At 43.9% G+C, this 24,067-nt stretch overlaps 1 protein-coding gene across 5 annotated transcripts in view; it reads left to right on the top strand.

Annotated features, from left to right (window-relative positions):
* Phf20 (PHD finger protein 20) overlaps window positions 1–24,067 on the top strand; it is a 102,869-nt gene that overhangs the window by 67,664 nt on the left and 11,138 nt on the right. For all 5 annotated transcript variants that reach the window (XM_034494441.2, XM_034494440.2, XM_076930101.1 and 2 more), the window contains 6 exons: window positions 612–791; window positions 13,266–13,544; window positions 17,792–17,890; window positions 18,806–18,970; window positions 19,494–19,672; window positions 22,739–22,838. In XM_034494441.2, coding sequence (XP_034350332.1) covers window positions 612–791; window positions 13,266–13,544; window positions 17,792–17,890; window positions 18,806–18,970; window positions 19,494–19,672; window positions 22,739–22,838 — 1,002 coding nt within the window. The remainder of the gene's footprint in view (window positions 1–611; window positions 792–13,265; window positions 13,545–17,791; window positions 17,891–18,805; window positions 18,971–19,493; window positions 19,673–22,738; window positions 22,839–24,067) is intronic.

A 24,067-nucleotide genomic window follows, 5' to 3' on the forward strand; every position in this document is an offset into this window, starting at 1 on the left:
GTTTGGTTTTTGCTGGTTTGTTTGCTAGTTAATTTGTTTGTTTTGAGGTAGGATCTCACTTTGTAGCTCTAGTTCACCTGGAACTCATTGTGTAGATCAGGTGAGCTTCACACTCACAGGGGTCTACCCGCCTCTGCCCTTTCAAGTACTGGGATGTATGCCACCAATCTTGGTCCTTTTTTCTTTTGGTTTCCTTCCTTCCTTCCCTCCTTCCTTCTTTCCTTCCTTCCTTCCTTCCTTCCTTCTTTCCTTCCTTCCATCTAGCCATCATCTATCTATCTATCCATTCTGTTTCTGTGACTTTCTTTCTTTTGTTCATTCATTCTTTTTAATGTGTCTGTTCTAATGTCTGCAGAATGGGATCGGATACCCTGGATTTGCAGTTAGAGGTAGTTTTGAACCACGTAACATGGGTGCTGGAAAGTGTGTTTGAATCTTCTGCAAGGGTGGCACACAGTCTGACATCTGAGCCATCCATCCTTCTAGCCCACTGAAATGTGTTATTCTCTAAGGTGTTGCTGGCTTTCTAGTTAGTCTGTTTTGGAACTCTTCACTTCCTGATTGTATACATATTTGTTTCCCAAGCATTCATTCTTTATTTCTTCCTCTAGGTCAGTTGAAGTCCCCATTGGATGCTGGCCAGGTCTCTTCTGCATTAACTTGCCACCTCATTGGGGATGGACTGGGGGCTACAGACTTGGAGTTGAACTGCAAGTCAATGGGAGAGAACACGATGAAAACGGAACCCGTGTCTCCTCTTGCTGAGGTGCAGGAAGTTTCAACTGTTGAAGGTGTGTGTGTGTGTGTGTGTGTGTGTGTAGAATTAACTTAGTCATGCTTTATGTGTATGCTTGGGGCTTTTACTTTGCAAGTTTTTTTTTTTTTTTTTTTTTTTTAAGATTTATTTTATGCATATAAGTACACTATTGCTCTCTTGAGACACACCAGAAGACCGCATCAGATCTCATTATAGATGGTTGGTTGTGAGCCACTATGTGGTTGCTGTGAATTGAACTCAGGACCTCTGAAAAAGCAGTCAGGCTCCCAACCATTGTGCCATCTCTCCAGCCCACTTTGCAAGTTTTTATAAAGTGCTTGTTTCAATAATTTTTTTTCTGTCTTAATATTTAAAGGCCTCCACAACTGTACTCTTCACATTACAGAGACAGAAGTAGAAACATTGGAATAAGTTCGAAGCCAGCCTCATTTCTAGAGTATCACAGTGAGGAACAGAAAGCCCTGATTCTTTTCGTGTGTGTGTGTGTGTGTGTGTGTGTGTGTGTGTGTGTGTGTGAGAGAGAGAGAGAGAGAGAGAGAGAGAGAGAGAAAGAGAGAAAGAGACAGAGAAAGAGACAGAGAAAGAGACAGACTCTCAATATGATGGTTGCCCTGGATGTCCTGGAACTCTCTATGTAGACCAGGATAGCCCTGAACTCGCAGAGCTCTGCCTGCCTCTGCTTTCTCAGGGCTAAGATTAATGCTATACTCCATTCATTTCTGATTTTGTTACCATATTCCCTTTTGGTATTTTGGCTAGGGAGTTACCAATTTTATTGATTACTTCAAAGAAGTATCCTGTTTAGTTTCTCTTGTTTTGTTTTAAAAGGTTTCTCCTAGCTTTCTAGAATTTTATAGTTGTTCTAACAGTCATCTTTTGTGTGTGTGTGTGTGTGTGTGTGTGTGTGTGCGCGTGCGCGCGCTGCCCATTTGTTCATTTGATTGGGAGATGTTATATGCAAGCTCCAGACTTTATTCTGAACTATCTTCTTTGTGAATGTTCTGCCTGTGACATGGAACAAAGAACAGACTCCTGTGGGGTTTCAACCCGTAGCTGTCACCAACATAGTCTTGATGACTGGTGTCTGTTTTAAAAGTGAACAGAAAGGTCCTTGTCACTGGAGTTCTAGAAGCTAATAAGTGGTACACTGGTAAGTTAAGTAGGTCTGTTTAGCACAACACCCAGAAAAGTTCTATCCTTCAAACTTAGGGTTTTTTTGTTTTGTTTTGTTTTGTTTTTTAATGCTTTTTGTTTGTTTGAGACGGGGCCTACTATCCCTAAACAATTTTTCTATCTCAGTCTATGTGTACTGGGATTGCAGGCATAATCTCCATACCTTGTTCTGTTTTCTTAAACAGAGTCACATATGTATAATCATTTTACTTTTGGAAGTTGTGTCTGTCCAACAGAATGGATAATCAAAATGTGGCGTCCAGAAACCCTTATTGGCTAAGCCATATGTACTGGCTGCGGAGGAACTGAACTCAGAACTCACTCTGAGCCCTTTCTGTGTGCCAAAAGAGTTCTAGCTGTTCAGTTTACAGAGATTCATGGTCTTAGTGCTTAGGCAGGGTTGGAAGAAGGGCCTTGGAAGGTGGGTGGCAGGTAGACATTTGGAGGTGGAGACAAATCACTATGTAGCCCACGAGACTATCAGATATGTGGTTTCTGATTTAATTGCAGGCTTCCTAAAGTAGGTTAAGGCTGAGCAAGGAAGTTACTTTCAGTCTGAGCCATTTGCTTTGAGGAATCTGTTTAGTTCTTGACTTTCAAGTTAATCTAACTTCACAGCAGACAAAGAAGCAACTCAGCCAAAATTATGGATTGTTAGTTTGATCCCACATCCTGCCCTCCTTCCCGCTGCTGCTGAACTGCCGACTGCTGAGAACACAATGAGAAAGAAGACAGCAGAGTGCTGCCTTGAGGAACTTGGTACAGTGAGGGGCAGGCCAACCTCTTCCCAGGCACTTGTCACAGTAGTGTGTCCACTCCGAGAAGGGGCAGCATGCAATAGGTGATCAGGACTTGGGAAAGGCGGTCACCTTTGGAATTCTGTAGCTAAAAGGGAAAGATATGTTGTCCTTGAAGCAGAATACTATTCATGGGCTTTGTTTTGGAACAAGGGCTTTGTGGGAATACAGATGATACAGAAAGATTGCTGGGAAGAAGGCTGCTAAAGATACTCGAGCCTTACATAAGTGCAGGAGCAGCTCAGTCACTTGGTAGTGATTATTATCCAGGCTACTGCCACAGCCTTAGTGTTTCTAAACCTGGATGGAGTCATGCCCTGAGAAATCTATGAGAGACTCCTAGGCAGCTGTTGGAGACAACCACACATCAAGTTCAGAAATGGCTGGCAGCTGGACCTCCCAAAGCGCAGCCCAGGCACCAGGGGCAGCACTGCCATCTTGTGGAATAGACCTTCAGTGCTCTTTTTTGGTTTGTATGTATGCAGAAATTTATATTCTGGTTAAGAGCCAGGAAGTATTCACTGGAACCAGATGGGTGGTGGTCAGGGGACAGCCTTGTGAGTCACCTTCTCTCCTTCAACCTTTTATGTGTTTTGGGAATTAGAATCATATCGTTGGGTGTACACAGCAAGTACCTTTACCCACCAAGCCATCTTGTTGGACGTCTAGATATTTTTCCTGAGCATAGACAGACATGTGTATATGTGTACGTATGTGTATTATCTTTTTTTAGTGCAAAGGACTGAACCACAGATCACTCCTCCTGATAGCACACTCTGCTACTGAGCTATACACCCAGCTATGCCTTTTTCTTGTATAGTGCTAGATTGAACCCAGGGCTTTGTATAAGCCAAGCAAGGGTTTACCACCAAGTTAGCACCCTTAGCCCTGTGTACATTTTTAAGCAAGTTTCATTTGAAATTATCTCAGGCCCTTGAAAATGTTGTAAATATAGAACAAAGAAGAGGAACATGTTGGCTTACATGTGCGTAATGCCAGCACTTGGGAGGCTAAGACTGGAGGGTCACCATGAGTTTGAGACTATCCTGGGCTACCCAGTGAGTTCAAGGTCAGTCTAGGCTACACAGTTTGTTCAAGGTATGGGGCACAGAATGAAATCCTGTCTGAACATCAACAGCAGTTAGTAGGTGGGATTTCGGTGATTTCCTTCTGTGGGAAGGGAGTGTGGTGAGGGAGTGTGGTGGAGTGACAGCTGACAGGATAGAAGTGGTACAGACAGACACCAAAGAAGCCACCTAGTAGTATAGGGGCTTTTCAGGTGTTCAGCAGTCTCTATAAATCGGCTAAGTTTTGGAAGTTATGTTTAGTGCTTCCCATAACTTCAGTTAACTCAGTCATTCTGGATTTCTTAAGGGGTTGAAGACCTATAGTCTCATAGCCAATCCTGGCTATTTACTTTGAGAGAAAAGATCTGAGTAGATGGTTTTCAGCTGACATTCATTCTAAAGCTAAAAAAGCCAGGATCAAAGTAAGTGTTTTAGTTAGAAGAGATGACAGAGGTTCTGGTTAGTCAACAAAATGATAGACTGGGTATTAGGACTATCTTGTACCTCACTGGTACAATTAGGAATAAGTATGCTCTAATTGTATTTTGAGAGAAAAGTTTTACTTTAACAGGAAGAGTGATATGTAGGAGGAGCTAAGTGGAAAGGAGTACTGAGAGGAAGAGATGGAGCAAGGAGAGAAGATGAAGAAGAGGAGAAGCTAGGTGATGAGAAAGAGAAAGAGAGAGGGGGCATGGAGGCAGATGTTCACATGTCTCCACCAGTCAAAGATAGTTTTTATATCTAGGTTGGGTATTGGGTTACGCTTCTGATTGAGCATTACCAAACTTATAAATCCTTTGATTAACATTAAAAAAAAATCGTATAAAAGCAAAAAGGAAAAGGGGGGTCATGGGACAGGGGTGTTCTAGGGAGGGGAAATGTGGAAAGGGGATGGCATCTTAAATGTAAATAAAATATAAAATAAAATTTAAAAAAAAAAAAAAGAAGAAGAAGCCACCTAGACCTCCTCAAGTCGGTTCTTCTCCTCTGGCAGCCCCTGTGCTCTTTGTAGTTGGGGTGGGGGGCGGGGAAGCATACAAGCGAGAATGTGTGTGTTTAAGCCTCCCTTTATAGCCCCCAGCCAGCCACAAACCATTGCCCTGCTTCCGTCCTCAGGTACTGGGGTTGCAAGCAGATGCCACCACATCCAACTCCTTATTGTATCTGTTCTCCTAGTATACCTGGTTCTAAAGTTGACAGGAAAAAAGCACAATGCTCCTTTATAATTTTTAATTAATTTTGAGATAGGGTCTCTTGTATCCCATGTTGTCCTGGAACTTGTATAGGTGAAGATATCTTCAACTCCTGATCCTCCTGTCTTTTTTCCAGTGTGCTGGGATTGTGGGCCACCAAAGCTTAGTTTATTTAGTGCTGGGAGCTGGACTGAAGGCTTTGTGCAAAGCAGCCAGTCAGCTGTCAACTGAGCTGGACCCCCTGCCACCCTTAACACTTGGTTTATGTTAGACAGGGTCTCAAATCTGCAGTCCATGTTGCCCTTAAACTCATGGCAAACCTCCTGCCTCAGTCTCTAAGTGCTGAGGTTATAGACTTGAGCCATTAAACCTGGCTCTTTCATTGTATTCTTTTCTGGGGATGGTATTGGTTTTTCTTTTTTTCTCTCTCTCTTTTTTTTTTCTTTTTTTGGGGTTTTTTTTTCGAGACAGGGTTTCTCTGTGTAGCCCTGGCTGTCCTGAAACTCACTCTGTAGACCAGGCTGGCCTCGAACTCAGAAATTGGCCTGCCTCTGCCTCCCAAGTGCTGGGATTAAAGGTGTGTGGCACCCCTGCCTCTTTTCTGGGGATGGAACTACAGCCTTGCATGTGTTAGGCAAGTACTTTAGCTATCCCCTATGTATTCTGTTTCATGGTTGGTTAAAATTACGTGATCTAGGCCTGAGATATAGTTTGCTTGGTAGCGTGTTTGCTTTGCTTGAAGGAATCCTGGTTTTAAACCTCAGCACCACATAAACCAGATACGGTAGTACACACCTGTCATCCAGCACTCAGGAGGATCACAAGTTCATGTCCAGATTATATATTTCATAAAGAAAAAGTTACATCTCTCATGGTGGTGGAACTCCTTTAAATCTCCAGCATTTGACAGGCAGAGGCAGGCAGATCTCTGAGTTTGAAGCCAGCCTGATCTACAGAGTGAGTTCTAGTACAAGGATAACCCAGAGAAACTTTGTCTTGAAGAATCAAAAATCAATAAATAGATTAATTAAATTAAAAAATGAAATTATATGGCATTTCCATTTTAACATTTGGGTGGTATTTTGAATTGAAATCTGTTTGGTTATTCTTGGATTGTTTTTCATTGCTTCAGAGTAGAGACAGTTACTCTTTCACAGACCTGTAAAATACATTGTTATAGTATTATTATGGTATCATTGCACAGAACATGTCAGAAGCTATGAATGCACAGGGCCACATGCTTTCTTTGCCCACAAAGATCCCAACTTGGTTAGATCTTGGTGCTGAGGCAACACCAGACAGTGAGGAGTGGTTCAATTCATCTGGCTGGAGAAGTGGTAGGTAACAGGATCCAGCAGCAGATGCTAAGTGCCAGCCACGAGATACAGTGTGAAGTCATTGTGCTGGCGGTAGATGGCATGTGATCCCTGCCAGAAGGGGCCATCTGGATTCTTCCCACATGCTGTGTGAGCTGGGATTGCATGGAAGTGAAGACTGGGCTAAGCCAGGGAAGGATGGCAGGCAGAGGCACAGAATGAGCAGAGGTGTGAGCTGTGAGCACATGAATTATTAGTCACTGGGGCCAAGTGGCATTGGAGGCCAGAACTGAGGCTTTGTTGTTCCGTAAGGATTTTGAAAACAAGGTGCTGAGGGCCCAGAATTAGGCCAGTCTGAGTATTATGAATGTCATCTACCTGAGGTTTTGAGATATTGGCAGTGGAAATACAAAACGAGATTAAAGTAGGTCTAGCATTTTTCTTGTTGTTATGTTTTTTATGCATGCGAGTATTGTGTCTGTATCTGTGTGTGCACCAGGTTCATGCCTGGTATCCTTAGAGGCCAGAAGAGAGCTTCAGAACTCCTTGGATATAGGAGTTACAGACTGTTGTGAGTGACCACATGGTTGCTGAGAATTGTACCCAGGACTCTGGGAGAAAGCAGCCAGTGGTCTTAACTGGTGAGAGGTTTGCTCTGGCCCCCAAAATAGATATTAAGCAGTTAAAGGGCTGGGGGTGGGGTGCTGTTCAGTCATGCATGAAACTTGGGGTTCAACTCCCTAGCACTGTAGGAGCAAGATGAAACAATAAAAATGCCAACCTTGTTTAAAAGCTTTTTTGACGTATGAGATAGTATGCATGCATGCATGTGTGTGTGTGTGTGTGTGTGTGTGTATGTATGTATGTATGTATGTATGTATGTATACTATAAAGGAAAAGTATAAAACATTGCCCATGTATATATGATTTATAGCAGTACTAGCCTCCAAAGAGCTGAATGCTGCCAACAGCCAGGAAGCTCTGGCTCTCTCCCCAGAAGACACAGATCAAAACACAGACCCAGCCAAACCCTTGCGTGCTCTGCCTACAGGAAGGAGTTCAGATGGCCCTGGTTCTTTTTTTTTTTTTTTTTTTGGTTTTTCGAGACAGGGTTTCTTTGTGTAGCCCTGGCTGTCCTGGAACTCACTCTGTAGACCAGGCTGGCCTCGAACTCACAAATCCACCTGCCTCTGCCTCCCAAGTGCTGGGATTAAAGGCGTGCGCCACCACCGCCCTGCTGGCCCTGGTTCTTGATGAATACGCCTACACATAGGCCTGATTTCTATATTACATGTCTAAGGGAAATAAGGCCGCAGATCCACTCTGCATTCTCTGTTACAGTGATTTACTTCAAACACAGAGGCTTTGAACATTCTTATTTCCTCATAGTGTCGGAGGTTCAGCCAGAGGTTGTCCAGGCTGGGCTCCTATCTAAAACTTTCTGAAGAGGACCTCAGCCTTTAGCTGCTGGAAAGTTATGACTGAAAGCCTCAGTATTTCACTTGCACTTCCGTGTCATCTGTGCATTGGCCTCTGGGAAGTCACCCAGAACCTGGCCTGTGTTGTTAAACCAACAGAGACTGTCTTCTAGAACTTAAAGCCTTACAAACAGGCCAACTTTGTTAGAGATAACTCACAGAGGTTGCTCAAACTTGAGGAATTACATAAGGGGTGAACACCATTAGGCTTGTGGGAGCCCAACTAGCGGGAATCCCAACTCTTTGATGCCAGGAGTTGAAGATTTATAATGTTTGGATCATCCAAGTTTACTCCTGCACACACTCTGACTTCTTAGCACCGCCATCTTTGATTGAAAAGAGCTTTTGGATTGTCTGACTAGGGGCTTTGTCCTAGAGACATATGGCAGGTTCTTTTCCCTAGGGAGTTTTCTTGCCCACATGAGCCTGTGTGATCCTGGCACTGCCATCCCTCAGAGGCACTGAGGTGCCAGGCTTGCTTGTCTTGGCAATAAGCTATCCCACCTTCTGCTCAAATACAAAAAAGAGTCAGGGATTTTGATCTGGGGACAGTTTTCTTTCTCTCTCTCTCTCTCTCTCTCTCTCTCTCTCTCTCTCTCTCTCCCTCTCTCCTCCCTCTCCTTCTCCCTCTCTCTCTCTCTCTCTCTCTCTCTCCCTCCCTCCCTCCCTCCCTCTCTCTCTTCTCTCTTTCTTTTTGTTATTGCTCTGTTTGTTTTACTTTTTTTCTTTTTTCCTTAGCTGACTTCATTCTCTTTCTGGAAGTTTGCTGGAGTGGTAGACTGTCAGGTCCTGTGTGTCCTGATTTAAGTAGAGAGTCAGACCACACTTCTCTGTTTATAAATAAGGAGATAAATGATCAGGCTACCAGTAGTCAGTATATAAAGATGAAATTGAATTGGCTCCGGAAACCATCAAGCGTAGAATGGTTGTTTAAACTTGGCCTGTAGCTTCCCTTAGCTACTGGGCTACTCTTTCATTGACTTGAGTAAAGATCTAAGACTATCTAGCCAGGTGGTGTTAGCACCCCTTTAATACTCAGGGGGCAGAGCCAGGTGGGTCCCTGAGTTTGAGGTTAGCTTGGACTACAGATTTTTGGATAGCTAAGACTATACAGAGAAACTATGTCTAAAAAAACAATACCACCAAAGTCTTAAAAATATATAGATTTGTGCAGTAAGAATTACAAAGTCCTTGGTGGGCATTTTGGTGCAGGCTCTGATCCCAGCATTTGCAAAGTAGAGGAAGGAAATATGAAGTTTATAGGTAGCCTAGCTTACATAGTAAGAACTTATCTCAAAGAAACAAAGTTGCTCAAAAATTTTACTAAGGTTTTAGGCTAAAATAATTAGGTGGAGTTTATTAGGGATAACTGCAGTTTACCATATAGTTTTGTGCTGGCTACTTTTATATGAACTTGACACAAGCTAGAGTTATGAAAGGCAGGAACCTCAACTGAAAAAAAAACTCTTCACAATATTGGGCTATACACAAAGCCTGTGGGGCATTTCCCTCCCCCGCCCCCCCCCCCCCCCCCCCCCCCCCCCCCCCGCCGCCGCCACTCCCCTTGTTTTTGGTGTGTTTGTTTCAGGACAGGTTTTTCTCTGTGTAGCTCTGGCTGTTCTGGAACTAGTTCTGTAGACCAGGCCACCTCAAACTCAGAGATCCCCCTGCCTCTGCCTCCCCAGTACTGGGATTAAAAGCTCACACCACCACCGCCCCAGACATTTTCTTGGTTAGTAATTGAAGGCAGAGAGCTCAGCCCATGGTGGGCAGGGCCACACCTAGGGTAGGAACACCTAGGGTGGGAACACCTAGGGTGGTGCTTCCTGGGTTCTGTAAGAAAGCAGGCTGAACAAGCCAGTACGCAGCACCATGCCATGACCTCTGCATCAGCTCCTGCCTCCAGGTTCCTCACTGTTTGAGCTCCTGTTCTGACCTCCTTTGATGATGAACAGTGATATAGAAGTATAAGCTGAATAAACCCTTTGCTCCCCAAGTTTCTTTTTGGTCATGGTGTTTCAAAGCAGCAATAGTAACCCTAAGACAAGTTTCAGAAAACTCTGGGAGAAAGTTGAGAGGCATTTTGTGACCTTTTTGCTATTTGTGGAGGCAGACATTACCTAAATCTCCCAGAATGTTTATCCCAGACCCTCCCTCCTTAGACCTTTATTTTTTATAGAACCCATTCTTAGAGGAGATGTCATATGTATTTTATAGCCTGCTGACCTCTTTGCTATCCATCAGAGACCACACTAGATTCTAGTCTTTTAGCTATAGAACCCACGTTCATGGTCACATGTACTTGTAAAGGAGCTTCTAAGTAGTCACACCATAAGCTTTATTGTGCACCTGGATTTGGAATGATTGTTGCCTGGAAACCTTTCTCCAAATTGTACTGTGTTTTAACTGACAATATCGCCTGGTATTAGACTCCCAAAGTCTGATCCAGGTTGACTAAGTCAGTCTGAACTGACTTTTCATTCTCATCTCTTCTCTGGTCACTACCTGCATGGACACTTGAAGGGTCCCCTGAGTCAAATCTAGGGTTTTATGCATGCTAGGTAAACATTCTACTACTGAGGTGCATCCCCAGTCCTAATCCATATTAAAAAAATACAATGGGGCTGGAGAGATGGCTCAGCAGTTGAGAGTACTCACTGTTCTTGCAGAGGTACTGGATTCCATTCCTAGCATCAACATGGTAGTCCACAACCATTTGTAACTATAACTCCAGTTACAAAGGATTCAACTCCCTTTTCTTGCCTCTTTGGGGCATGAACATGGTACACATGAATCATGGAGTACACACACACACACACACACACACACACACATTTTAAAGCCCTGCATGGTGGCACATGCCTTTAATCTCTACTCAGAAGGCAGAAGCAGGTATGTTTGAGGTCAGCCTGGTCTATATAGCAAGTTTTGGAACAACTTGGACTACATCGAGATTCCCCTCCCAAAAAATGTTTACTGTCCCAATAAAAAACGCTCTCCTAAAACAAAGGTAATGATTCTGCTGCGTCTGCACACTAGGAGTTCTGTGGTTTATATAGGAGTTCACGTTTTTAGAAGTATGTAGACAAAACTAAGGGCTTTACAGAGTAATCTGTCCCCTAGCCTGGATTCTCAAGAGGTAATTGGAGAAATAAGTTCACATTTGGTTGATAATTACATGTTAAGTGTTTCCTGCACGATTCATGTGTGCCATGTTCATGCCTGGTACGTCTTCCGTGTATTCATCTACTTCGTGCACAGGTTATCTTTAACTTTTTAGCTCTTTGGAATTGATGGCATTTGTCACTTTTGTAGGCAAGAAAGAACCAGATTGACTTCTGTAGCTTAGACATGTCTCTAAAGAGCTGACCTGGTGTGACTATCTAGTGAGGAGGATGCAGGGTGCCCCTGGAGAAAGGGAACAACACACTTCTCTCTTGTTTTGCTTAATTCCAGAAAAGCTGCTCATTAGCACAAAACAGTCGTGTAGAGCAATACCAGCCTGTATTCATTGTGTCCTAAAGTGCTGGGCAGCCTTCTTTCTAAAAGGCTCTTGATGGGTAATTTACTCAGATCTCAGTAACTCAGTGATGCCATTGCCTTTATAACTTCACTCTGCACATGTGCAAACTGAGGTGAGGGAGTAAGCTGGGCATCCAGAGTTTGAAACAAACCATCCAGCTGTGAAGCCCACCCACCACTGCATAGCCTCTTCTGCTTGCTTATGTAGCTGGCTAGTGGGTGTCCAAGTGTGCAGTTTCATTTGTTTTGGGACAGGGTCTCCTGAATCCCAGATGACCATGAACTCCAGATGTTGCTGAGGCTAACTTTGAACTTCCAGTTCTCCTGCCTTTACATCCTAGTGCTAGGTTACAGGTGTGCACCACCTCCAGTTATACAGTGCTGAAGCCAAGTCAGGGCCGTGTGCAGCTAAGCAAGCCCCCTGCCAGCCAAGTCACCACGTGAGCCTCTTGGTTTTTATGTTTAATTCCAAGAACTTATGTGGTGGCTTACAACTGTAACTCTAGATCCCAAGTGCAAAGCACAGGTCTCAAGCTTGTATGTGATATACAAACCTACCTGCAGAAAAAAACTACATAAATGAGAAGTTTTTGTGGTTCAACCTAATAGGTTCAAGAGGAGGAAATTCCAGAGAACCTGGGGTGTGCTTGTGAGGCAAGAAGTCTTTTTTTTCCGGGGGCGGGGGGTGATTCAAGACAGGGTTTCTCTGTGTAGCCCTGGCTGTCCTGGAATTCACTCTGTAGACCAGGCTGGCCTCGAACTCAGAAATCTGCCTGCCTCTGCCTCCCAAGTGCTGGGATGGAAGAAGTCTTTTTGATTTGTGTGTTGTTTTTTGTTTTGAGTCAAGACTGGGTCTCAAGACCAGATTGGCCTCCTGCTTGTGGAGATCCACCTGTCACTGTTCCTAAGGCTGGTGCTATTGTTTTAATTTTTTTTTTTTAATACAGAATTTTAGTGCTGGATCTGATGGCTCATGTCCATACTCACAGCATTCTGGAGGTGAAGCAGGGTTACATATGCTTGGCTTCCCAGCCACCCGGGTGAGCTACATAGTGAGCTTAGAAGTTTGAATTTCAGATCCTTCCACTAGTGTCCTTCTGGAGTCTGAATCTGAACAGCTTGGCTCCCATCTCACTTAAGGTTATCTTTCCTCTTACCTGCCGCTATTTTGAATCTTCTTCACCTCTGAGCATAGGCAGAAAATGTTTTGAAGGCCTGATTTGGCTCTTGTCCATGTTGTAGTTTTTTCTTGAAGTTCATTTCATAATAGTAGTCACCAGATATCCAACCCAATTTTGAAATGTACTGTTTAACTTAGATTGACTTTAAGATCTAAACACTTTAAAATTTTAAAATTTAAAATTTTAAAAAAATTTTGATGGTACTTGCAGAAATACTCATGATATTTACCAGAGATAGCATGTGATCTGTTTCTAATGGAGAGTGTGTCATTGCATTTGGAATCTTTACATCCTTCAAGAATGGTCCCTTGAGGATGTTCTGTAAAGTTGGAAGGTAAAAGATAATTCCTCTTACTGGGTTGAGGGAACTGTGAATGGAGACCTTTAATGAACAGTATTTTCCTTCTTTCCTTCTTTTGAAGAAAATATTTATATATGTTTATGTTTGGGTATTTTGCCTGAATGTTTATCTGTGCATCACATGAGTGCAGTATCCAAGGAGTCCAGAAGAGGGCGTCAGATTCCTCTCCCCCTCTCCAAAGCTGGAGTGAGCCACCATGTGGGTGCTGTCACTCTCCTCTTTCTAACACAGAATCAAGGTTGTTTTCTGGAAGTTGGGTGCTTTGGGAGGTAGCATCTTGTCATGATTCCTCTGGCACCATGTGCCTACCATTCTGCCACTCTCACTGGCTGTGTGCTGTGGTCCGTAATAGCCAGTGCAAACCCAGAGCCCCTCATGTTTGTGCTTGTTTTTCTACAGTTTCAAATACTTTGAAGAAAACAGATGACTCTGTGACATTGCATGTGCCAGCTGTGGACTTAGACCACAAGTTTCGATGCAAGGTTGTGGACTGTTTGAAATTCTTCCGCAAGGCCAAACTGCTGCACTATCATATGAAGTATTTCCATGGGATGGAGAAATCACCAGAGCCAGAGGAGGGGCCAGGGAAGACACATGTACAAACTCGGGGCTCTTCAGTACCTGACAAGGCCAGCCAGGAGAGCCTGCCGAGGAAGCGGGTCTCTGCTAGCTCCCCAAGTGAGTATCTTGGTTCTGTGGACTGTCCTAGGAGGGCTCTGACATCTCTTAGATGGAAAGCTGCAGCAGGTTGATGGTCCAGTTGAGGAAGTGGTTCTTGATAGTGATTTCGGAACTGTCTGTTCCTGGGTGCAGGGTGGGCCCTCTAACCCTTCACCGAACCTCAGGCTGCTTTGTTATAGCTGGAACCACAGTGTGCCTGCACAGCCACCACCAAGCCTCCCTTTGTATCTTAGCAGAGAAACACCCCTTCCCCCCCTTTAAAATTATTTATTTATTTATTTAATGTATGTGAGTACACTGTCCCTGTCTTCAGACACACCACAAGAGGGCATGGGATCCCATTGGAGATGGTTGTGAGCCACCATGTGGTTGCTGGGAATTGAACTCAGAACCTCTGGAAGAACCGCTGAGTCATCTCTCTGCCCCCTTTTCTCCCCCTCCCCCCTTTATTTGAGCCTGTAGCTCACACAGCTCTTTCAGCCTAGCGGTCCACACACCTTGCCTTCCTTGAGCTGCTCATTCTAGCTCTGCTGTTAGTATCACCAAGTACAAAACCAGCTCCACATATGCCAACCAATTGAATACCATTAGCCACTCGGTCACAGCCACTGGGCACCTAAAATGTAAGGCTAGTTTGTATTGACTTGTGTTTATTAAGTAGAAAACACATCATGGTTTTTAAAGATTGACTTCTAGGAAAAGTATATAAAATAGAGATGTCATGATTTTTATGTTAACCACATACTAAAATGGTTAAGTTATATGTCAACTACACAGGGTATGTTCTGAGAAACTCAAGCTTAGGTGATTTTACTGTCCAGATATCACAGACTGTGCTTGCATAAACTACGATGACTTCAATGTCACCAGACAACATCGCTTTATAACACTATGGTTGCATATATGGTTTGTCATTGACCAAATTGCAACAAGGTGCTACAAGAGTATTTTGGATATACTAAATACAAATAAACTATTAGAAGCACTATTTATTTTCTCATTTTTAAAAATGTGGTTATTTAAAAATAGTGTACTGCACACATGTTTCAGATTGTTGGTAAGTACACAGAATGCAAGACCAACCTTAGTCCTGAAACACTATGTCTTCCTATAACAACTAAAGACTGCCTTCTAACTGTGCCTGAGATCTTGGATCCCATGGCCCTGCCCCACTGTCCCAGGTACCCTAGACATTCCATACTGCATTTAATATAGAAAATGTGTGTGTGTGATATACAGTATTTGTGCATAACTGTGCATATGAGCTCCACTTACATGTGTGTATGGAGACCAGACACTGATGGTGAGTGCCTTCATTCACTCTCCACCTTACTTTTTAAGCCGAGGCCTCTCACTGAACACTCAGCTGAGCCACTCTCCACATCTGGGGTTACAGCCCCACAACCATTGCGCCTAGCTGTTTTATATGGATGCTGGGGATCCAAACTCTAGTTCTCAGGTGCACAGTAAGTGTATTACCCTCTAAATCATCCTCATAGCTCAGTACATACAGACTTGAATCCAAAATATCTAACCAAAACAAACAAAATCTATTAGCAATATTACTATCTCAGATGCAAATGACCTTAGAAGATTGTAGAGTTTATTGGAAACTTGTCAGCTATAGCAGTATGCTCCTGCACTTTGGAGGCGGAGATGGAAGGATTTGGAGTTTAAGCTTATTCTCAATACCTTGTCAATACCAGTCTGGAATAAGTGAGACTCTGTCTCAAAAACAAAGTAATTTATTGCAAAGTTATTAATCATTCTAAAATACCCTTGGAAACCTAATTTTCAACTTTAAGTTTTAGAAGCAAGCTCAAAGGGGTGGGGGGGGGGGAGTGAGGGAGTGCACTGGAGAGATGGCTCAGCTGTTAAGAGCACTGACTGCTCTGAATTCAATTCCCAGCAACCACATGGTGGCTCACGACCATCTCTAATGGGATCCCATGCCCTCTTGTGGTGTGTCAGAAGACAGGGATAGTGTACTCAAATACATTAAATAAATAAATAAATAAATAAATAAATAAATAAATAATTTTAAGGGGGGGGGGGAGTTTCCTGCTAAGATAGAAAAGGAGGCTTGGTGGTGGCTGAGTGCCTTTACCCCAGTCTTGCTTAAGCCCCAGCAGGGGGTGGCTAGTTTTCAGAGTGGGCTTGTATAAACCAGATTGTAGATTGAGGAACTGGGCCCCGTGCTTGCTCTTATAAGCCTGCTCTTATAAAAAAGATCAGGGAAAGAAAGTTCCTTATTGAGCAGAGGGTCAGAATGCTGGTGTCAGTATTGCTCCAGGCTAAACTAGATCAGTCTGTTCACTCTGCAAGGATTTATTGCCACGCTCTGCAAAGAAGAACAAAGTCAAAGTCATCTTCTGGGATGTGCTTCTGGTTGTGGGTACTCTGGAACAAAGGATCAGTGACTGGTTTATTTCTCTTGTTTGAGGGGTGCTTGATATATTTAGAATCAAACACTGGCCCTTTTTTGGTTTTTCGAGACAGGGTTTCTCTGTGTAGTCCTGGCTGTCCTGGAACTCACTCTGTAGACCAGGCTCGCCTCAAACTCAGAACACTGGCCCTTTTTAGAGACAAGGTCACACTATGCGGTGCTGACCAACCTGGACCTTTCTCTTATAGATCATGTTGATCTTGAATTTACAGAGATCTGCCTGTCTCTGCTGGGATCCAAGGTGTGTATCATTATCTCTGGCCAAACACTGACATTGATGCTCTTTAAAGGCAGAGAGGAGACCTGGGTAGTGGTGGCACACACCTTTAATGCCAGCACTCAGGAGGCTGAGGCAGGCAGATATCTGTGAGTTTGAAGCCAGCCGGGTCTACTGACCTAGTGTAGGATAGCCAGGCCTACACAGAGAAACCTTGTCTTAAACAACTCCCACTCTACCTCCAAAAATAGACAGTGTCCCTACCAGCACACTGTCTAGTACCACAGCAAAGAGATGCTGGCACACATGTGGAAGTATCCCATTCTCTCCCACTGCATGAGTCCCCAGGATTGAGCTCCTGCCATTGGCTTTGCAGAGAGTGCCTTTACACACAGCGCCATATCACCAGCCTCCCATGCTCCCATGCAGGTTTAACCTAGAAAGAGTATCAAGGAAGGGAGAAAAGCTACTGTGCTTACTACCCATTGCCAGTCTCGCTTAGGCCATTTTCTTACCCTGGGAAAACCATGTCTTTAGACTAAATGAACCATTGAGCACTACGGGAGGGGGGTGGGTGGGTGTTATTTTCTGCAGCCATCAATATTGTTTACTGTGGTTTATGTTTACTGTGGTTTACTGGTTCCAAGCTTTACTGGTTCTGAGCAGATCAGCAGCAGGACAAGGCCCAGTCCTTATTGTAATGTTGCCCTTTAGCCAGACTGGGGGCTATGTGACCTCCCCCAAGGCAGCTTTTTAACACAATAATCTCAGAGAATCCTTTTTTGGGGCAGGTGAGGAAGCGACTAGCATTTACATATAGAAAGCAAGTTAATGGTCCATAGAAATGACAATACCAAATATCCCCCATAGGCAGATTGTTCTGCAATTAATAATTGAAAATACTGGATCATACCTACACAGCCATTTGACACAATATATGGGTATAGGTCATCCCAACATTATATGTATACATATAATGTGTATGTATGGATGTGTGTATAGTACACACATACACTTTTTTTTTTCCTTAGAAAGTTTCACAGAGTAGTCTAGCTGGCCTTGAATTTTATTTATTTAAAAATTTTATCTGTCTATGTATTTGAGAGATAGAATCTCGCTATATAACTCTGGCTGGCCTGGAACTTGCTATGTTGACCAGGCTGGCTTTGAACTCACTGAGATCTGCCTGCCTCTGCTTCCTGAGTATCAGCAAACTTTCCTATAAAGGACAAGATGATAATATCAGCTTTGAGGACCTTGAGTCACTATCGTCACTACTCTGTTTGGCAGCTGAAGCAGGAAGGTAGCTGTGGACTTAGAGCGCTGCACACTTCACCCAGCTCATTCACAGTCCCGGCAGCTTCTCAGACACAAAAAGGCCTGGGGTGGTGGAGTGGTCTTGCTGGTTACTCATTTTGTATCCCCAGGGGCAGGAAGGGGCTCTCCTGGGCAGGACCAGGTCCAGGATTGTGTGTTGGTTTTTTGCCTAGGAATACTTAGGTAAAACTAAGAAAAGAATAAGATCCTAGAACTGAAGACAAAATATTAAATAACAACCCTTGAACATGTGTTTAATTCTAGCTGCAAAAGAGAAGGAAAAGAATAAAGAGAAGAAATTCAAAGAACTTGTGAGAGTGAAGCCAAAGAAGAAAAAGAAAAAGAAAAAGAAAACTAAGCCTGGTATGGAGAACTACCCTACTTAGGAAAGACAAGAGGTCTTTCTTGGGGCTTGTGGGCTCAGCCTAGCACGGGTCCTGGAAGAGGATATGGGTTGAGGCCGAACATGCAACCAACTCTTACAGAGACTTAGTTTATTTACTATTATTGCAAATACATTCTGATGTGTGTACGTGAAGGTGTCCACATGCACAGTGCACTTGTGGACGTTTGAGGACAACTTTCAGGAACAAATTCTCTTCCCACTCTGGGTTTGAGAGATTTAACTCAGGTCACCAGACTTGTATGGCAAGTCTATTTTCCCATTGAGCCATCTTGCTGGCCCCTCAGCCAAGTCTCAGAAAGTTTGGCCTTTATAAATGCCTCCCCAAGGTACCGTTGGCCAGTGTGTCCTGTCACAGGAAAGGACTTGGTATGCACAGGAATAGTGTGTTGCTTAAGTAACTTTCCCCTCTGTGTTTGAAACGTGGTCTTTTTGCTCTGTATCTCACACTGCTCTCAGCCTCTCGCTCCTTAACTTGAGCGCCCTGAAGCACTGAGGTTATGTGCATGTATGGTCCTTGAGGTTTACTTGCATAACTGTTAAATACTCAACTCTCAAGAAAACCTTCAGTTATTGAAAGGTCTTAAAACAACACTTTTAAGAAAATCTCTGCTGCAACCTTGGGAGCTAAAGAGATGCCTATGTTTTATTCTCTGTGTCCCTTCTGGCTTATGAAATCCATTTTATCAGAAAAGGAACGGGTTGGGTGGGGAGGAAGTGTTTCTTAAAGGTAACTGACCTTCCCCCCTCTCTGTGGTGTGCTGCACCTAGACCTTTGAGCTCTTTGAACTCAAAAGCTGTCACTGGATGGGGCTGCTTCTGGGACGCCTGATGGCACCTGGGTTGCTCATTTGTGCCTGATGCTGTTCTTGTAGAATGTCCCTGCAGTGAGGACATCAGTGACACCTCACAGGAACCTTCTCCACCCAAAACATTTGCTGTCACCAGATGTGGTTCCTCACACAAGCCTGGGGTCCATATGAGCCCACAGCTCCATGGTTCAGATAATGGAAACCACAAAGGGAAATTGAAAGCATGTGGTAAGAGAACTCACTCTCACATGATGGGCTGTTAAAAAGTGTATGCCATGTGACCATGGGTGTGGTGTAGAGTAAGTACTACTTCTATTGGAAGTAGTCAGTGAGAAGGTGTAGCCTTATCTCTGCAGTTGGCCTCTTTCCCCACTGTACAGAAATCTAAAGGTGGCTGAGGACAGAAATAGTAGAAACCAGATAGGTTCTGGTGGGCTGGGGATAAAACTAGGGGAACATTTTAGAGTCCTGGGGTGATGGTATATGTGAGTCACAAGAAGTCACTCTTCTGACAATGAGCTCAGTGGTGCTGGGAGCCCCTTGGTGTTTCCTCAGTGAAATGGGAGCAGTAGTTCAGCCCTGGTCAGGCAGCATGTGTCATTTGAGCTGTTCTAATAAGAATAGAGCTGAAAACCGAATCCTGTTTCCAGGCCTGTGGAAGTCCCTGGAGGAAAGGGGCTGAAACAATGTGGGGTACACAATGTTATCTGTGAGTTTAGAGCACTAACTGTTGGCTTCCCTTTCCTTCCAGAGGAGGATAATTTGAGCGAGTCCTCTTCGGAGAGCTTTCTTTGGAGCGATGAGGAGTATGGTCAAGATGTTGATGTGACCACCAACCCAGATGAGGAGCTTGAAGGTGACGACCGCTATGATTTTGAGGTGGTCCGCTGCATCTGTGAAGTGCAGGAGGAAAATGACTTCATGATTCAGGCAAGTAGAGTTTCCAGAACACAGGTTAGAGGAAGACAAACTGATCCTTGGAGAGAATGTGAGGTCAGCAGTGACTGAGTCGTGTGAACAGCCCTGCATATGCAGTGCTAACAACATTAGACTGAGCTTGCTTTTGAGTTCAGATTTCTGGGAATTCTAGGCTGCTGTAAATATATATTAATAAAAGGGGAAAATCATTGAGGCCAAAGGGGAAGGTCTAGCCTGTCTCCCAGGAAGGAGTTGGGCAATAGGGATTCAGATTGTGGAGTGGCAATTCAGGCTTCTTTATGGACTCGCCTTCTCTGCTAGCCTGAAGGAAGAAATGGAGTCAGGTTTTATAATTTGTCTACCTCTGTTACTTGGTGTGTATGTAGTGTGTGTGTGTGTGTGTGTGTGTGTGTGTGTGTGTGTGTGTGCGCGCGCGCGCACACGAGCAAGCATGCATATATGTGGGCAGCAGGTATTCCCGATAAGGATTGGCAGCCTGTCATGCATCTCTGCATAGGCTGTAACAGGAAGAACAGGCTTTGTTTTACTTTTTGCTTTCCTGTTTTATATACATGACATCAAAATTTGGTTGACTTAATTTAATGTACATAGTTGGATTTATGTCTTTTGTCCTTTTTGTTGATGTTTTTGTTTGTTTGTTTAGGGCAGAGTCTCTGTCTTAGTTACTTTTCTGTTGCTGTGATAAAATATTCTCACAAAAGCAACTTAAGAGAGAAGTTTCTATGGCTCACAGTTCTAGATGGGTACATAGGACACAGAACAGCATAGAGGCAGGAGCATGAAGCCAACTCCTCATACCGCCTCAGTGTCAGGAAGATGAGTGGAACTCGTTCATACCTGCATGCCACACTTGGCTTACTTTCTTTACTCTGGCAAAGTTTAGCTAGCATCCCCTGCCTAGGAAATGGTGCCACCTACAATGGACCGGTCTTTCACTCACCCTATCTAAAATAATCCTAAATAAACAGACCATAGAGTAACCTTACCTAGACAATCCTTAATGAGACTCGCCACAGTCTCATTTGGCCCCATTTATTCTCAAACCTGCTGTATTTTCTGCTTTTGTTTCCTAAATGCTAAGATTAGTCAAATGCTTCCTAGATGTAGACCTTTGTGGTGTCTTCTAGTACTTCAGAGCTTTTGTTTTTTAAGCACCTTACACATGTTTATTTTGGTGTTGAATGAGGGCTGTGGCTTCCGGTTACTGGCTATGTGCTCCTGTTTTGAAATGTTGCTTGATTTACTGCCTTTCTCTGTACATCTGGATTCTCTCTTTTTCAGTGAAGCAGAGACAGAAGAACACAGCAGTTCTATGAGATTGTGCCTTTGTAATATTCCAAAATCCCTAGCAGGGCTAGTCCCCTCCCTTTCATCTTTCTACTTTGCATATATTTTCTGACTACTAATTTTAGAGTTCTGCTTAGTTTCAGAGCTACCAACTTCTGTATTTGTTGGGCCACAATATTTTATAAGCCTAGATAAAGTTGATGTCTTTTTTTTTTTAAAGATTTATTTATTTTACTTATATGAGTACACTGTAGCTGTCTTCAGACACACCAGAAGAGTGCATTGGTTCTCATGACAGATGGTTGTGAGCCACCATGTGGTTGCCAGGAATTGAACTCAGGACCTCTGGAAGAGCAGTAAGTGCTCTTAACTGCTGAGCCATCTCTCCAGCCCCCAGTTGATGTCTTTAGAGTAGGGATTCCCATTCTGCTTCCTGGTCCTCTTGCAGCATTCCCAATACCAGGGAATGCAGGAAGGCAGCTGAGCATAGGCTTTGCAGGAATCTTTGCACTTGGCTAAATTCATGCCCTCTCATGTGCCATTGATCACTTATGCAACCTTCCGCAAGTGTAAGAGTAGATGAAAAGAGCTAGCACATGATTGCTCTAGGAGGCCAAAGGAACTTAGCTAGTCTGTTAATAATAGAAACTCAATATGAAGTTTTGTGCTGAGTTCATAGTGGGAGGATATGCATATGATCCATGGATTTTTAACAGACAGCCTGTGGTGTGGGTAGGAACAGTAAACTATCTGCACTTGGAGAAACTGAGGCTTAAGGTTGGGACCTGGAACTGTGCAAAGTTAACATAGGTAATGTATTCTAAGAGTATGAACAGGTTTTATTAAGCCCAGAAAGTGACCAGGAAGTCGAAACTGAGAGTCAGGAGTGGTAGCAGTCAGTCTGAAGTCAGTACCTTTCAAGTGCTCTACATGTTTGCTTTGTGTTTTGTTTTTTAAAGGTTTATTTTTATTTTGAATTTGAGTGTGTATTGTGTATGTGTGGGGAGTGTATGTGCCTGAGAGCAGGTACCTCAGAGGTCAGAGGGAACTTCTCTCAGTGTTTTTTATTTCATTTATGGCTCAGACTTTAGTTTCTTTAAGCTGTCACATTCCTGTGTTGCAAATGCTGAACATCCACCAGAAAGTTTGTTTCTTTGTTTTTTAAGAATTATTTTATATATGTGAGTACACTGTAGCTGTCTTCATGCACACCAGAAGAGAGCATCAGATCCCATTACAGATGGCTGTGAGCCACCGTGTGGTTGCTGGGAATTGAACTCAGAACCTCTGGAAGAGAATTCAGTGCTCTTAACCGCTGAGCCATCTCTCCAGCCCTGTGTTTTGTTTTTGTGACAGGTTCTATAGTATCCCATGCAGGCTTTGGCCTCACTGTGTAACTATGTCTGGCTAAGCCTATCTTCATGTCTCTACCTCTCAAGTGCTGGGATTACAGACATATTCCACCACACCTCACATTCTAAATTCTCTTTGTGTGCTATAGACTCTTCCAGAGATGATAGCCTCATGGGCATTTCTGAAATGGCTCTTGGGACTAAAGAACTAAGGACTCTAAATTTAATTTGTTCACTATGCATAAACCTCCATGTGGTCAGTGGTGGCCTAGTTGGGTCACTGTGTGGCTATGGCTTTGTTGGGTAGAGGTTAGAAAGGAACATTCCCCCATTTCCTCTCAGCCACACTCCAGGTAGGTGGGCCCTGCTTTGGCTGCCTCCTGCATTCTGACTTCTGTTGCTTCTTTAATTCTCACAGTGTGAAGAGTGCCAGTGCTGGCAGCATGGGGTCTGCATGGGATTACTGGAAGAAAATGTGCCCGAAAAATACACCTGCTATGTTTGCCAAGACCCTCCAGGTAGAGATTTCTGGAGTTGGGATGTGAGCAGCATGTAACCTCCTCCTTAGCACAGCAACTTTGGAGACACTGTGTCTGTGCTCTTGATGAGTCTTGGCTAGGCTAGGTGACTCTGCTCCTCTTAGTTACAAGCCCGCCTGGTGGCCAGGCCTGAACAGTAAGAGATGTGCATGAAGATGCTTACCTAGCAGAAGGCTTGATATTGAAATGTAGTGGGAAACACACACGGTGTTGTTAACGAGAGACACAAAGTTCTGTGGGTCTGATGAAAACTATCCACAGGGTTGAATGCTCCATGACTTCTCCTGTCATTCTTGCTCAGGGCCTTGCTGATCTTTTGTTCTTGTTTCGGCAGTGAGACACTTTCTTCCTCGAGAGCTCTGAGGATGGGCATGTGGCTCTGTTGGTGGCATTTTACACCTGCCCTCCATTGCATCACTGCCCCTGAAGGGGAAGAGCCAGGCATACTCATATATAGTTTGTCAGCACTCTAAGCAGTATCTTGCTTGGCTCCTTAGCAGGGTTGTTGGTTCCATGGTTAACGGCTTGTCTGTGGATCTTGGCTGTCCCTTCTACTATGCCCAGCCTGTTTCAGGGTTTTTATAGTGACTGAAGAGTGAGTGAGTCAGGTTAGAAGGTACTGTCTCCTGAGCTTTTGGAACAGGAGGTGCTGTTGAGTCTTTGAGCTTAGTTTTCTGTCTTTTCTAAGGAGGCTTGTCATGAGCAGGGCCTGGGAGCCATCCAGGTCATCTGTTACATAACAGATGGGAAGCAGGGGTTCAGAGAAGGGGCACTGTCATCTGTCTATTTAGGGCCAGGTAGTACTTGGAAACGGGCTTGGAGCCTTCTGTTCACTGAGTCCATTTGAGACACCTTGCCAGGCTCTGAGACTGCAGCTATCAGTAAGATGGCTCCTTTTCTTCTGGCTTTTAATGAGACTGGGGACAGAAAACAGAAGTTGAAACAAGTCAAATAAACACAAGACAGGTATACAGGTGAAGCTAGAAGAGAAAGCAATGAGGGGATAACCAGGGACCCTGAAAAGGCTTTTTGATGCTGTCTGTTGGCCAGAAGGCTTGCCTGAGGAGATGAGGAGCACGCGTCCTGGAGAGGCCTAGGGGAATGCAGCTTCAGATAGGAGCACTGGAGGAAAGAGGTCAGGCCAAGAAAGAGATTGTTTTGTGTGTGTTTCTAAAAACTCAAACAAACCATGCTAAGGGTGGTGTGAG

The sequence above is a fragment of the Arvicanthis niloticus genome, chromosome 2, assembly GCF_011762505.2.
Source record: "Arvicanthis niloticus isolate mArvNil1 chromosome 2, mArvNil1.pat.X, whole genome shotgun sequence".
NCBI classification, from domain to species: domain Eukaryota; kingdom Metazoa; phylum Chordata; class Mammalia; order Rodentia; family Muridae; genus Arvicanthis; species Arvicanthis niloticus.